Source organism: Adiantum capillus-veneris, chromosome 24, assembly GCF_014529385.1.
Source record: "Adiantum capillus-veneris isolate H3 chromosome 24, ASM1452938v2, whole genome shotgun sequence".
In the NCBI taxonomy this organism is placed as follows: domain Eukaryota; kingdom Viridiplantae; phylum Streptophyta; class Polypodiopsida; order Polypodiales; family Pteridaceae; genus Adiantum; species Adiantum capillus-veneris.
The window spans coordinates 106838487-106855784 of NC_140954.1; the positions used below are offsets into that span (position 1 = coordinate 106838487).

General features: G+C 40.7%; 1 protein-coding gene across 1 annotated transcript; it reads right to left on the reverse strand.

Moving 5' to 3' along the window:
• Nucleotides 1-8497: 8497 nt before the first annotated feature.
• On the reverse strand, nucleotides 8498-9631 carry LOC147426912 (uncharacterized). Its single transcript, XM_086498248.1, has 2 exons — nucleotides 8930-9631; nucleotides 8498-8820 (listed from the first exon to the last, which is right to left on the reverse strand). Exons 1-2 carry the CDS (start codon nucleotides 9629-9631, stop codon nucleotides 8590-8592), a joined length of 933 nt encoding a protein of 310 aa, XP_086354374.1. The 3' UTR covers nucleotides 8498-8589.
• Between the last annotated feature and the right edge of the window lie 7667 nt (nucleotides 9632-17298).

The following is a 17298-nucleotide window of genomic DNA, read 5'->3' on the forward strand; positions in this document are numbered from 1 at the left end:
GTCGTTGTTGGCCCTAATGCTACTAATTGAAACGTTTATTCTAATGTGTGGAGTGAAATGGAAGGGAAAAACCGCTATTCTTAGGCCATTATCCATGGTCCATGCATGACCTAGTGCTGAAAACAAAACAGAAATATAGACGTCCAAACTAAGGTCGTACCTAATGAGAGGCAAAATAAAAGTATTTATTGAAGTGTTTATCTCGGCCAACCTAAGGGGCCTTAAAATTCTATGAATTACACGTTGAAATTGTAACTTATTACTAACAATGATATGTAACTTTTGCCTTGCAATGGGAATGAAATAATCATACAAACTCTCCTGATGCATGCAATCTACTTGATTATGCTAAAAGCTAAACATTCATGCAATATGTAGCAACAATAGACACAAGTCCCTCCTTAGTGGGGGCACCAAAATTGAACGGTCCGGGGCAGGCAACAAGAGAGGCGACCTCTAAACACCCCTCAATGCTCCCGTGCTACTCAATTGGGGTTGGGCCAACCACAAGCACAACACAACAACAAACCCACAGCACCACCTAGTTATGGGATGCAAACTAGGATGCAAGAAAGATTTTATCACAACCAAGAGGAGGTGCAACAAAATAGACACAAGCAATCTCACACCGAGACACACCAAATGGAGCAGAGCAAGCTAGAGAAAAGGGAAGGGAGAGATAAAGGAAACTTGCATGATATCTGGTTTGTGACTTGCAAATGGAGATGGTTGGCTATGATGCTATCATAGATCTTGTACAAAACTAACTCAATGCTTAGTGAATGCTAAATATCGCCAACACACACACAATGTCGTAGGGTGTGGAAGATCTCTGACCACAATACCCTCTTACAATGGACACAAAATTGGCATTGAAAACACACTAAAACACTATCTCAAAAAATATCAAATGATAGAAACCTAAAATATGCAAGTCACCTTGAATTTACTAAACCGTATCACACAAGAGGAAGGACAAAGATTTGAACGTTGAATCACACCTTTGATGCACTAAACCTCAATTTATTGATGATGGAGGAACATATACAATAGTGGTTGAGATCTTGAACTCACACTCTCTCACTTGCAATGTGTAGCTTGGAAGTTTCTCTCACACCAAAAGTGAAGCTCACAAAGTGGTTGCTACGCTTAAGTCTCTCCTCACACATAGTCTTGGGGTGCTATGTGAGATATTGGGGGTGATTTACAAGAAGGAGAGGGGCCTATTTATAGGTTGGAGACCTCTCATTAAGATTATTCAAAAATCTTGATTTATAAGCTAACAAGTCACGTTATGATTTTTTCTGAATATCAAAACATTGTGGGCCTTCTTTGTCTGCTTGAGTCATGAATGTGGGCTCAAAAGAGAGCATTATTGACGGTAGATATGGTGAAAGTCGAGTTTTAAGGAATGAGAGAGAGAGAGAGTTACATGCACATGTAGGCTTGAGGTGAGGTGTCTTTGATGGTTAGGTCAATGGCTATTTGTGTTAGTATGTTAGTGGTTAGTGTTAGTAGTTTTGTAGTTAGTAGGATGTGGTAAAATTACATGGAATATTCACTCAATAAGGTGCATCACATGATTTATACAATGATAAAAAGTAAGAGAAGGATGAGAATATATACAATTTGATGGAAACCACAAGATGGAAAGAGAATGTTTCACCTATCTCCTCCAGTGAATGAAGTGGTTGTAGAACTCTGTCGGTGTAGTTCTTGTGACCATGGAAAAGTTGAATTTTCCATGATCAAAATCCTCCTTTGTTAGATCTTGAGCTTGATTATTTACTGATTTTTTCTCTTTTTGTAAAAGGATGAAGAGGTTATGTTAATAGGAAATTGATTCTAAAGAGACAAATTGAGCTATATGTGTGTAGAGATGATAATTTGGAGCTATGGAGTAAGGGAAAGATGGAAATGGTGAAGAAGATGAAAGAAGCCATAAAAGTTGCAGGCTTGAGTGAGGGATGGAGAGGAACGAGTGTGCGTGTGTGTATGGAAGTAGGAAAGGAGATGAGATCAGAAGACCATGGGTTACTTTGTGAGAAAAGTGTGCAAGTTGAGATCCATTCAAAAAATCCTATCTCACTAGTGGTTACTCCAAAAATTATAAAAAAAAATTAAGTGCTTATTTATCTCTTGGTCCACATTTTCTCCTTTGACCACAGTGTCAAATTCGGAGTGGAGATGGATATTAAAAATACCAGCAGAATACCTTATTTTCTTCACAAAAAAAAGTCTTCAGTGGTCTCCCTTTTGTTGAATTTACATTTGGCTCCAAAGATGAGCCCCTCCTTGCATGAGAGCATGACCTAATTGATTCTTAGGGGTTTGAAAATATGCATGGTTGTGGATTATGCATAAATATAATATATGGATATGATGAAAAAACAGGTTAGTATATAAACAATTGATGGAATCTAAAATAGTGTCAGCTATATATAAATAGAAAATGGAAAAAATCATGATATATGAAAGTATAAGAAATTTAATGAGGAGACCCTCATTTGTTTTTATTGAAGTATATTTATTTACAAGAGATAATACCATTAGGAAATAGAATTTAGTGAAAGGCAATGACTGATGGTGAAAGGTATTTTTGAGGTTTCTCCTTGGAGTGGATTCTCACCCAAAAATAAGAGAATTTTGCACGAAAATATTTCTATTATAAATAAAGAGCATGCAAAATGGTAAGAAAACTTGTGGTAACGGTGAATCAATGTACATAGCATACATAGGCAAATCACACACACCTACACAAAAACATTTAAATAAATACCAAAATAATGATAATAAAAATACCTATACTTAAGCTCTATATACAATGAAATACTTATACACAAAAGGGCCATAATATACTTTGGCTTTTATTTTTATTTATTTTTTGGCTCAGCTAGCCCAATGACTAGCTAAGTGAGGATTGTAAGGAGATATGGGGAAACTCCCCTAACTCACACACGCCTATGGACAATGAAAGGGTGAAAATAGCCACAGTGTTTGGGTGATTTTGGTAGGGTGAGGTAGCTCACTATGGAAATTACGGAGAGTCAAAAAACGTCTATCAACATGTTTAGTTTCACGCTTATGTTTATGGTTTTCCATTCCATTTACAATTATGATTATGATATGACAACCAGGTTATGGTTATTGTATGGCAATCATGCTTATGTTTGCAAATATGGTTTGGAAATCATGTTATGGCTATGGGTTGGCAATCAGGTTATGGTTATGGTTTTGCAATGATGGTATGGCTGTTATGGTTATGGTATGAGAAGCATGCCATGGTTATGGTATGACAAGCAAGTTATGGTATGACATGAAAATTATATTTATGGTTTTGAAAATACGGTTTGGAAATCACGTTATGGTTAAACCTGCAATTTTCAAATCATGTTTTAATTATGGCTAGAAAATCTCCATGTCCTTGTGGCTATGGTTTGGGAGTCAAAGTTATGATTACGCTTTTGCAAACTTGTCATGTTTAAGCTTTTGATTTTGTGGTTTTTTAATGATTTACAATTTTGCTGATATATACTTACTCACTCTTCACTGTCAAATTGTAGGTAGAGTGCAGTTGCTTTTGCACTTTTCTTTTGGGCAGAGAGGGTTGTTTCCTAGCGCTGCAGTACATGCAACATCAGTTCCCAACCTTCCCTATCCAAATTTTTTTGGCAAGTTTTGTCATCGATAAAGGTATTGATATACACGTTCTAATGCACCTCGAAATAGATGTGGTACAGTTATCAGTATACGCATTCTAATGCACATCAAAATAGGTGTTGATATAGGAAACTTACTTTTTCGTTCCTATTACAACGCTATTATCCGTGTAAACTTCACTGCGTATTTCGATAGAAAAGATACCAGTATTTATACCGACGATACGATGCCGATGTTTATTCCAACGCTTATACTATGGTTTTTTCTTTTGAAACAAGCTTCGAGTCATCGATATCCGTGTCGATTTTCGTGCGGCGTGTTGTAGTGAATACGAACGCGATAACAAATAGTTTTTTCTAAAGGATGATAAAGGCTAAACTTTTGTGCCCCCCCCCCCCCCCCCCCCGAGTGTCACCTATAGAGCATGAGCGTATTGTCACCAAAAGCTAGATTTGTCTCTTTAGCAGATTTGGAATCATTTTTATGATGATTGCAAAGCCAATTGGCTTACTAGTAGGACACAAGTGAGTGTTACTTGTGTTGATGATACCATGCTTCGATGCCTACTTCTCCCTTGCAGCCTCTTAAAAGACTTCCCTACTTGCCATACTCCTTGAGCTTGTGCTTTATGGCAGCAACAAGCTTCTGTATCTTCTTACTTGGTGAGCCAAAGTCTCTTTTCCCCCTATCTGATCGCACAAGCCACCACGTGGAAGCTTCTCACTGGCAGCTTTTCACGCTACCAAAAGATAATGACCGATTAATAAAAAGGTTTGTCAGAGAGAGAGAGAGAGAGAGAGAGAGAGAGAGAGACTCTACTACCTTCATTTGAGTTCGGTTATATTTTGCAAAGGCAATAAGTTTTGGTGATTCCACTCCGGATTAGGCCAACTGATCATCGATTGAAATTGGATATCTTTTGTTTTAGTAGCACTAGAACAGACCTCTACCATGGCTTGATCGCACAAAACATCTAATCTTTGAGAGTGCTCATCACGTCGGCAAGCATTCAAAGTACCTTACAAAGCTTAAAAGTGGAAGAGACGGGATAGTAGGAGCTGATAAGCCAAAGAAGAGGAGAGCGGCTTATGAACGCCGTAGAAGTGAGGGCAACCAAAGGGCATTGTCAAGGCCATATGCAAAGAAGAAGAGATTGACAAGCACAAAGAGAGAAACCGATGTGCAGTAGCTGATAGGAGAGAACTGCATGCCCCTTTGCATCTCAGGAAAGATATAGATGGAGACAAATGCTATGAGGCCGATGAGAGTGGGTGGACGTGGAGTATGTCGATGAGCAGTGATAGGGACAACGTGCAAAGCAATGCTTGAAAAAAATATTTTTTTAGAAACTTGGCAAACCTACATATGTGAAATAACAGAGGTAAATTGACAAAATTTGAAGTTTTTTACACCGAATTACACTAATTTTTTCAAAATTTTGTAGGTTTTCTCACCTTCAAATATAAAATGTAGATGTAAATTTCAAAATTTGTAGGTGAAATTACACTAAACCCTAGGTATTTACTTGGTGAGCCAAAGATGCTTTCTCCCCTACAAGCCACCACATCGCACCATTAAATCAAAAGAAACCACCAACGCTGCAATACCCAAAATCAGCGCAATAAAAGCTTCTAATTTGCATGTGATGTTTGAAGCACCAACAAAAAGCAGCGCTCGTATGCATCTTAATAAAGACGGCCGCTTTTTATACAGACTAAATCAAACCAAGAGGCCACGGCAAACATCACAGTAAAAGCACGGCAATAATTCGGATGTAGAGGCACGAGTTCACAGCTTTGTAGAGGTGCTATAGTTAAGAGATTCTCAGTGGCACCCGTTTGCAATTTCTCTGTAGGTTTGCGTCTGAGAGAGAGAGAGAGAGAGAGAGAGAGAGAGAGAGTTTTCTGCGAAACAGTTATTTGTTACATTGAGCGTAACTCTATGTGAAAATATGGCGACTCAAACTCTACCCAAAGACGCCGAAAGACCCAAAGACTCAAACTCTACCCAAAGACCCAAAGACTCAAACTCTACCCAAAGACCCAAAGATCCTAAGCTTGATCTTTTTGAAGACGATGACTCAAGTAACAAGTGAAAACCGCTAACAAATTACTGTCATATCGTTTCTCAAGCTTCTTATGCAACTGCTGTGAGAAATCATCATTCACATCATCGTCATCCCAATCCTTCAAACTCTTCAAACTCGTCCTAATGACCTAGTGTATTGATTAATTATTACGTAAAGACTACGATCTAACAAGGCTAAGAACGTGTCTCCTTTGGTTGATTGCCTTCGAAAATAAATGGCACTGATCAATGGTATATATAGTATTGTGCACACGACAAGCTGATGATCAGGTGTGAGGTACTCTTGCAAACCGTTGGGTGCTCAAGCAGTCCGTGAGCTTTATCATCTACACAAAGGAAGTAATTTTCTGTCCCTGATGATAGATGGAGAATCGAAGATCTGCAAAAGGAGCTTGAGCATGAGGCCAAGTTGACAAAATAGGAAGAACACAGAAATAGTGGTGATGGTAGACATGATAGCAAGAAACACAAAAGCAGTAATAAATATGGTAGTGATAAATATGGTAGACATGATAGCAAAAGTGAATACAACAGTCAACACGAGAACAAAACTCAAAGAGGAGATTGTAGAATCTAATCTCTCTAGTATAAATCAACCTTCAACAAGTGGCAAAGGGATTTCTTAGATTATCACGACAAATAAAGATGAAAATGTCTCTTCTAGACAACCCGATCGCATGATCAACACCCTCACATTCTATGAATATTGAGTAGGGCCATCTACTCTCTTTGAGCATTTGTAGAATCTCACGAGCATGATCAAAGCAAAACTACAAAGATGTATGACTAATTGCTTATTGCACCTCAAATAGAAAGCTAGCTACAACATAGGGCATGACAAGGGGTTGAATTAAAACTAGACCTAGTTAGACAGAATCAATGAAGATGCTCTCATGGGTTTTGAAGATGCTCTCATGGGTTTTGAGAATCAATGAAGATGCTCTCATGGGTTCTTCCCCCTGAAAGAAAGATTGCAGACAAGGTGAAACACAAAGGAAGTAATTTTTTGTCCCTGATGATAGATGGAGAATCGAAGATCTGCAAAAGGAGCTTGAGCATGAGGCCAAGTTGACAAAATAGGAAGAACACAAAAATAGTGGTGATGGTAGACATGATAGCAAGAAACACAAAAGCAGTAATAAATATGGTAGTGATAAATATGGTAGACATGATAGCAAAAGTGAATACAATAGTCAACACGAGAACAAAACTCAAAGAAGAGATGGTACAATCTAATCTCTCTAGTATAAATCAACCTTCAACAAGTGGCAAAGGGATTTCTTAGATTATCACGACAAATAAAGATGAAAATGTCTCTTCTAGACAACCTGATCGCATGACCAAGACCCTCTCACATTCTATGAATATTGAGTAGGGCCATCTACTCTCTTCGAGCATTTGTAGAATCTCACGAGCATGATCAAATCAAAACTACAAAGATGTATGACTAATTACTTATTGCACCTCAAATAGAAAGATAGCTACAACATAGGGCATGACAAGGGGTTGAATTAAAACTAGACCTGGTTAGAGAGAATCGATGAAGATGCTCTCATGGGTTTTGAGAATGAAAGAGGAGAGCGATGGCACGTGAAGGGAAGAGAGGAAGAGAGATAGACATGTGGAAAGCATGGGGCAGGTGGAGGAGAGAGATGAAGAGGGCCAAGCCGATGGGTTGATAGGAAACAGTTTACGTCCTAGTCGCGTATTTAGTGCTTCCACTGTGGAGGCTCGCTCTATTCCCTATATGTGATAGCATGCTAGTGTGTGGCTGTTGAATTGCATACTTGAGAAAAAGCCCTCTGTGGTCCAAAAAGAGAAAGCGCTCTACAAATAGAAATCTAGCATCTAGCATCACTTTCAGTAGGGAAAAACCAACCGAAAATCACCCGTAACTCTTTATGTAGCAGAGCTTCGCCATAGAAGACAAAATTAGATATGTTTCTCTCTAAGCTTTATCAATATGCTACATCTCTTGCTTTTATCTTGATGCGTGTTTTGTGTCTGGCAGGGATAACATATATTCACAACATTGGACGTTTCAATTGCCCTTATGACTACATGTTTGCTTGGCGCAACACGTAAATGCTATGGGGTAGAGCATGGCTTCCGTTTCTTATAATTTTTGGAGAGACCACACTGTCAGTTGTCCACCATACTTTTGTATGGCACTTCTACATGACATGCACTATATACTTTGCAATTTCGATTTGTGACATTTCACTACATGATGTAATGTTTAACTATTCACATTCGTTTCTTGTAGCTTGACTCAAATATCGGCTTGTGGAGTGGACAACTGAAAAGCGCCAATACAACATCGTAGGTCAGCATAGCACCTCATTTTATGTTGCAATGCATTAACGCTTTATTCATTTACTTGTTTTAGAATTTTGGACATTACTTTGTTCGGTTCAATTTACTTACACGCTGCTTTCAGAATTATATATTTGATATCGTTCAAGATCTACATATGTTAGCTATGCACGCAACTCTTTACATACAATTGCTAGCCAATGCGTGCGGTGTATTAAAGTAGTAAATGGATAGGTAGTGAATACATGTAGTGTATTACAGTAGTAAATGCACCTTGTGTATCTTTACTTCAGACCCAATCAATCAATGCCATACTGTATATGTCGTCGTTTCTCCCATTCTAGGTGTCGATATGAAGATGTTATATAGCAAGACCCACCAAGCAAGAATAGATCTTCAGAGCTCCCGAATAAAATATGCACGCTCATTAAAAGGTATGAAAAACAATACATACAATTCTTTCCGTTATAATAAGGTCATTTTTGTATCCACATTTGTTTTTACAATCACTGGGCCATACGGCCATTACTCGATTTTCATGGGACCACCGTTTTCTCCTTCCCTACACATCGGCGGCAATATTCCTTTTCGTCTCTGTCTGTGTCTCCGTTTGTGATGATGTGGCCTTTTCAGAAATGTTGGGGCGATGGCACACTTGACATGCACAAGTGGGGATACAATATCTTGGCGAATGTGGGTTGTTTTCACTTTCGGGCAAGGGTCTTTAAGGTTCAAGCCTGGTGACATATTAGTGACCTCGTATTCCCTTTCAAATACAACAATGTTGTTAGTTTCTTGTGACAACTACATACTGTTAGGTTACCAACCTAGTGTTAAGGTTCCAGCCTGGTGACATATTAGTGACCTCGTATTCCCTTTCAAATACAACAATGTTGGTGGGGGGCCCAGCGTCATCGCTGACGACGTCGCGTTTCATGTGTGGAATGTGGAGCAGGTCGGTCTCACGATCATGATCATGATAATGGTCGTGGCCAAAATCTGAATCTTCTCTGCGTGCCAACATCTGTACGGTGGTAGTTTGCGGACCTTGCTCTCGCTGCTGCCAGTGGCGGATGAGGTCCTCCGTCACCGCATCCCGGCTGACCTTTATAACTTCACAATCTTCTTCTCCATCTGATGCAGGAGCTCCGTAGACGACCGCCCACACTCCCCAAGCCGGACAGTCTATACTTAAGTCCACGCCCTTCCTGGCCACCCACCAGCTCCGGGGCTCCTTCAAGGCCAAACGTGACGAAACCTCCACGACGCCGTCGCCCAACTCGCTCACCTGCACTTCTACTCTCGCTGTATATCTGAAAATCATGCCTTTACTGCGCAGGTCTCCCATTACGCGACAGAGAAGCGCTTCCCGACCATCGACGACGTGATACGCTGGCGATGCAACCAGCCTCCTCCAGCAGTGTTTGCTCCACTCGACTTTTCCCTCCTTTTGTTCTTGTTCAAGCCTCAGCTGCGCTTCCTCCTGCAGCTCCTGCAACCAGAGCGGCCGCAGAGTATCGCCCACCATCCTCGCTGGAAAGCGCGGCGGTGATCTGTTGCTGATCATAACTGTATTTATAGGAAGGCTGGCAAGGAAAAGCTAATAAAAGCCGATGCTTTTAAATATTTTTGCAAAAGGATTATGATTAAACCCAAACTCAATAAAAAAAAATCTATACACGCACAAACGTGTGCGCGATTGAACATTTGTGTATAGTCTCCTAGGACATAAAAATTCTCTTTTTCTTCTTCCTCTCTCTCTCTCTCTCTCTCTCTCTCTCTCTCTCTCTCACACACACACACAGCCTTGCACAATCTTCCACAAATTACATTAATATATTCATGTTCTATCGCGGGCGCAAGCAACACTCGGAGGATTGGTTTAGGATTACTTTGGCCTTGTTGTCAGCAGACGGAATGCCTAGGGCGGCGTAAAGAACTTTTTGGACCCTGTGTATCGAGGAAGAGGCGGCGGGTTGGTGGAGGTGGTTACCTTGATGTAATTATAGTCTCTCAATGATGTCATGGCTCAACAAGAGCATGACTAGACCTTGTAATTTTTGGGCTGGTCAATATAATTCACTCACAATTGTAAGTTTTGCAAAAATTATATTAAAAAAAAATACTACATGGTATCATTCATTTAGGTTATGTTCCTCTCATCACATCTATTTCTTCTTCGTTGCCTTCATATGAGTCTCATAGTCGTTCAAAAATATTATGCCTTACCCTTTTACGTATTACTAGTACGGCCGACTGCCTTCGGTGGCCTCTCTCTCTCCCCCTCTCTCCCTCTTTATCGCGTGCGAACGGGCTTTTTTTAGTTTTGGACTTCAGCCTTCAGGTTGCAGATTGCGACACATGTAAAAAGCTCCCCCTTCCGCCATATTATGTTAGTAGATTACATTATTATAATACTAGATTTTGCATAAGGTTCCTCTCGTCACATCTATTTCTTCGTGGTTGCCTTCATATGCATCTCATAGCGTTCAAAAATATGATGCCTTACCCTTTTATGTATTATTACATTATTATAATACTAGATTTTGCATAAGAAGTGGTTCTTGCGCTTCTTTCCTTGATACTCTTTGATTACGACGCAAGGATACATCAACAAGATGGATCAACACCAACACGACAAATCGGCTAAGAATTCTTAATCCTTTAATTAATCCTTTTGTCTTGATTGATAAAACACAAACGCTAACGCATACGCCTCGCGTTGGAATTGTCACGATTTCAAGGCTATCCAAGCGACAAAGTTGTCAAATTTTTAGGCTATTTGTCGTAGGGGTTTTACCTCGTTAATGGATCATCACAACCAGAAGTGCGTTGTCAAAATCATACACAACATAGAAACTCGATCTACTCACCAACAACAATTATCACTCTTCGATGATACGCATGCAAATGTTTCTCGTTCATGAGAACTTTGGGATGTGGTAAATGGCACCACTCTATGCCTAGCTCCTATAATTTGTGTAGGTGTTGTCCCAAATACTTCTGTACTAATGCGGCTGACATTGCCACGTGGCACACGCCTTAGTTTACTGATTCACAAAATGCTACGATGTTATTAAGTGCTCTACCATCCACTTAGACCGCATTCGTCACTACTCAAAGCAGTATCATTGGTCTCACATTGCTAGTCCTTATTGGCCGGATCCTCCAAGAGGATACTATGCGAAGAAATGCAACTTCACCTCGCCCTAGTACCACTAACCACTAGTTATGTTCTCCAAAAGTATGAGAATTTGTTCACCATCCTTTGGCAAAAGAAATGTTACCTGCAAAGAACCCTTATCAGGCTCTTTTCGACTTCCAAATACTCCCTTTACTTCATGAAATTCAACACCTACTCCCCACTCACGTGATATACCTTGCACATACTATTATAGACAAGGTCACTATCGTGAAGATTGTTGGAAATGTGCTTTTGATAAGCAGAAAGAACGATAGCGCCATCTTTCCAACCTTGCGGAAGTGGAAGGGGAAGAGTTTTCTAAAAAGTAAGCTTCTATATTGCTTCTTAATAGGTACAGAAGCTTGGATAAAAGGTGACGGTTAAAAGGTATGGAAATCGCACAAAAGAATCACAAATGGTCCAAAACAAAGATGTACAAAAGGAAGAAGATCAAGCTACATGAGTTCTCTTGAAGTGAATTTTTTTTTTGGTTAAAAATATTTCCTTTCAGAGGGGGGGGGGGGGGGGGAATAGTGTAATTTTAATGTAATAAAAGTGACGGCACCATTTCCCAAACTCTATAAAAGAAAATCTATACACACACAAATGTGTGTGCAATTGAATGTCAGCATGTCGTCTCTCTCTCTCTCTCTCTCTCTCTCTCTCACACACACACACACACACACACACACACACACACACACTAAAAGACCATATGGAGATAGACATGCCAATAACCACCCAACCATACCTATATATAGGCCCTTGGCCCTCTAGCTCATAGCTATATATAGCCCCTCTATCGCATGTGTATTTATCTGCCCTTGGCCAGGACTGTGCCCTCCTATAGTCCTACCCTTGGCATGACATTACTCCCCCATTGGAGAAGCATTTTCGTCCACGAAAACAGAAGTGATAGGATCTTCATAAGATCACTAATGTTTTTCCACAGTAGTATTCCTGCTGGATCCAGCTGTTTGTTTGACCGAAACATGGTGCAGTAGGAGGTTCAATGTAATCAAGAATAACATCTTGATTTTGCACATTGTTGTCCATTTGCAACCATCTTGTGTTACCGGTTCCAATCCGGTCATAGTGTGTAGACTCCATTTAGAATGCACATGAGCATGCTAAACGAGTTATCGCAACAAACATGTACCTAAAAGAGTACCGCTTTTCACTTTCCATGAAGGTAACTTGCTTACATAACCCATTAGCCAAGCGGAAGTTCTTGACTTGTTCTCAAATTTAATCATCAGTAAACAATCCCACCATAACTAGTGTTCAAGGTTGAGAACCTGACTTATACATGAAGAGACTAAACCTAGTCGCAAACATGCGTTAACTAATAGTAAGTAAACCCCAAGTAGAGCAATAAATGCTTTATTAATTAGAGTGCTTGGTGCTAATGTATGCACTTTGCGTATCCTTTACCCCAAGATTACACTTTGTAATCTGCCTATCCCCACAGTACTGAGGTGTGTTTCTCCCATGGTTTTCATACAGTCTTCCCAGATGACTGGTAAATGGGAATCACAAAATCATATAACATTGTTGAGGAATCAACAATGTTTGGAATAACATCGTGGTTAACTTGAAAAATCCACAAACACCCAAACCGAGCTATGACCTCTATTGGTGATTAGTAGACCCAAAGTAATCCCATAGAGATACTGCACATAGTGTGAAAAATGCTTCATAAGAAACAACTTGATGAATACGCATGCCATTCCAAATCAGCCTTTGCTAAACTCTAGGGCCCATAACACCTAGTGTGCATGCATTTAGCAAAAAACAGATACGAACCTGTATATCCATGATCATCCTTGACAATACTTATGGAAAATGTGATGCGCCTAGCACCTATTAAAGAGGAATGTAAATAGTTCTGAAAAGAAAATAAATATATTCAGTTGCAATCATTTGCAAGCCTTGCTGAAATGTCTGAACCATAAACAGTGATCACTTCTAGGTACAAACAATGAAACTTTTTCATTAACAACTCATAGCTTTTCTATATGTAAAACAACCATCTGTAATGTTGTTTAGCAGCACTTGTACCTTAACAAGTCATTCTAAGTATCGGACAATTTTTGGCCACCGAAATTGCTCCCGATACGTCGTGCTAAAAATGGTCTACAAAACAGATTTGACCAGCACCTAGGGACCTTGTGGTGACACATACTTGAAATAGTGGGCGCCAGTGTCAGTCCTAGAGACTCATATTCACCACATGTGGAATATTTCTCAACTAAGGATGTTTGAAAAAAGAACATCCTACAAGTACAAGATGTACTTGTGTGTGGAGGTGGCTACAAACACTCTACGATGGGAGTGAGAGGGCCCCTCATTAGCCTTGCTCCACACTGGCTAAACGGGACTCCTTGAGTTCCTAGACCATGTTGCATCCCATGTGACAACATGTGCCAAAGAAACCCTACAAATGGGTCTATAGCTGCATAATGCAAAAACTTATTTTGGACACTACGGCCCTAAACTTTTGGCTCTTGTCATCTTGATGAAGAGCAAAAAATGGATGACAACATATTTTATGCATCCTACGTAGAAAAAGAAAACCAAAAAACATAAAACCAAATCAGATGCGTACCTGGAGGGTGAACATAGTGTTCACTTATTTGTAGGCATCTGTCCCAATTTCCAACCTGCAAAGGCCTAGGAACACCAATTGAAAATTAGTAAAATGCAAGTAGTATTGCACATGATTGCACATGTAACCTTGCCAGTGCAATCTAGCCCCTTGGGTAAAGCGACATTGTCAAACCCCTTGGTTAAACGTTGCAGGAAAACTGCTCACCGAACAGCCAGCCCGTGGCCTTTGTCGATGACCCCCCTTGGGTTTGCTCGTGGAGTTTCATTACTTTGGAAGTTGAACTATTCCCACTACCTCTTGGCAGTTTGTGGACTTCTTTCCGTGAAAATGCAAGTATTAAGGTTCCAAGAATGGACCATCAACCCTTACTAAGTGATTAATAATCACACTCTGAGTCTTACGCCAATCTGAACTCATATAGGCACTCTTAGTGCTAATAGGAGCTCCACCAAAATTGGACACCCAAAAATCAATAATCGTGGTTTTGTGTGAACAGTCGTGCTATCAAAATGCTGGCTTCATCGATACACCTTGGTAGAGATAAGCCCTTACAAGGTTCACAACTCAAGTTGACGTTCACATGTAAAGTGTGTAGCTTGAAAAGAATGCCCCACAATTTGCTAATGGGAAGACTCTTGCCTGTCCATTAGAATTGATGGGTACTCAACAAAATAGATTTTTTCCATCAGTAATGGACTACAAACAGATGGCTTTTAGCCATGCCAAAATAGGTGGTAATAGATGGCTCTTAGCCCTTCCTACTGGCTCGTAGCCTTTCCTGTTGGCTCGTAGCGCTTCCAATTACCATATTGACATTGAAAGATTTCAATAAAATTATTCCTGGTTACACCTTTCCCGCATAGAAGTTGGGGGGGGGGGGAGAGAGAGAGAGAGAGAGAGAGAGAGAGAGAGAGAGAGAGAGAGAGAGAGAGAGAGAGAGAATGTTGGGTTGAGGAAATCCCCTTATTCTAATGTGTTGTATTCTCCAGTGCAGACCAATGAAAGATCATATCTGTGTCATAACTTATCCTACAACAGTGTAATTGTACCATGCTCTCGTAGAGAGAGGTACCACATAAGTCACATCTTGATCCACTTACCTTGTATGTGATCGTTATTATATTAGGGTGCAGATGTATGGCACGTTGCCTAAGAAAAAATAAAATGTCCAAAAAGGAACAACTGAGCTCGTCCTTGACATAGTAGCTAGTTCTATAGTGGAAGCGTATGCAATGATGGGTGTTGGACAACCATCATACTGGTATGCCATGCATACAAAGAAAAAAATAGAAGAATAATCCCCTGGCTTCAATGACTGTCTCAACCATGGGAGCCCTTGTGATACGTGCCTTGCACGATTACACTGGTATGGATACATCACAGTGCGCCGTTGCATACTAGCAGCTTATATCCACATAGTGCCAAAGATGGGTGCCATTATCATTGATCGGAAATCAATTGATATTTTCTTGGCACCTAAGAAAATCCGTGCTTCACATGAAGATAGGCCAAGCACTTTGCTTTGTACAATGGCATCTTATGGAGTCTGCCCAAGCACGTTGCTTTGCACAGCAGAGAGATCTTTTTCAAAATGAAAAGTGAAACATAGAGAAAAACAAACATAACTTCAAATTGACTATCCTTGTTGCCCACTTATGGCGAGGTTATTGGTAGCTCGCTCGAAGCGGGCTCATAGCCATATGTGCTGCTTGAATGAGGTAGCTACATCCTCGTGTGATTTAAAAAGTTGTAGGCATCTTGGCAAATTTCCCTAAGTTTGTATGCTATTAGCATATTCCAAACTATGGGAACCGATATGCCAAATGTCAAAAGGGAAACCGTGTTCCACAGAAGTACTCATGCACTATTATGGTGTTCATAACGAACACATACTCTTGCCAATTGACAATGTCATAACAAGAGAAAGCTAACTTTGTCGACTATTCAGAAATAATCGACCTTGTCGAGTTAGACAATGTGTTGAAAAATAGAAAAATATGTGCAATAGATGTGCCACGTACCTGCTTGACTTGAGTACGATTGTCCTTGACCACTCATAAACGTCCATGGAATACCATATTTATCAAGCACATGCTAAAGAAACAAAACAAAAAACTGTGTACCTCATGAACGACGCCGTTGCTGATTCCTGCGACCAAGGCCTTGCCTTATTTGTAACGGACTTGGAAGCTTAAAATTACCAGAAAAAGTGTATCTGAGGTGTGCAATAGTGGTTGCATTCACCTGGCCCGTGACTTCATGCTCAACACTGCCTTATTGAGCAAGACCTACCTGAACTTGCCATTAGTGCTAGGAAACTCTTATTTTGTAGTAAAATAAAGGTGTTGAAGATCCCTGAAGATGGTGTCGGGATTGAAATACACATTTAAATGCCTGACATATCATCATAATGTGTGTTCGCTATATTGAAGCCTTTCCATGCCACCCGGCCCATGCATTGTATGCATTTGATTTGTCACATGCGTCTTCAAACATCAAAAAACGACTCGTACAAGTCACTCTAAATGATGAGAACATGTCGTTGTAGCCAACATGCAACATCTGTCATGCTACATGACCATCCATACCAAGCTCTTCGTGAATCCAAGTGGACTCGCAACCATGGAGCCTCGCCCTGTTGATGCGCAAATCATGCTCGAGTGGCTAAGAGCTATCGTAGCCAACCCATAATTTTTAGATAATCAAAAAATTTATGTCGTATTGTTAATGGCTTGCGATCTGTGTCGGCTTTGTGTACTGCCATTGGCTTGTACCGCTCGACAAGACCTCGAAGGCTTGTGTAGATAGTGTAGATAGGGGTTGGGGGTGGGAAAGCCTCCTTGGAAAGGGGATGCACAAATTCTCCAAGCCCCAAATGGCGCCCAAATTTGAAACCCTAAAGAAAAAAAACATGGCGGTGATGATGGCATGGCGTAGGGGTGCAGCAAGAAGAAAACACGCATGCAGGGTCTCGTCCGTTCTGGGGCTCTGCCATGTGTTGAAAGTCACTGGCTTGGGCCTGGCGACCCTAACGAGCCCAACCCCATTAGTTTTCATGCACCTCGAGTTGCCCGCCTCCTTGGCACTAGCAGCCCTGCACACGAGTCCTGCACACGGCCTTCAACCCCGTGATCCTCTTGCTTAGCCGGTTTGCACACCACACTCCGTGTTGGGTGCTTGAGCCCGTATAAGAGGTTAATCCTGCAGCTTCACCCTCAACTGGCCCCTCCTTGCATGTCCTCCTGAAAAGAGAGAGAGAGAGAGAGAGGGAGAGAGAGAGAGAGAGAGAGAGAGAGAGAGAGAGAGAGAGAGAGAGAGAGAGAGAGAGAGAGAGAGAGAGAGAGAGAGAGAGAGAGAGAGAGAGAGAGAGAGAGAGAGAGCTCATGCAGCCAGCATGCAAGGTCTTTTCCCCCTCTTCCATAGCTCTTCCCTCCCCTAA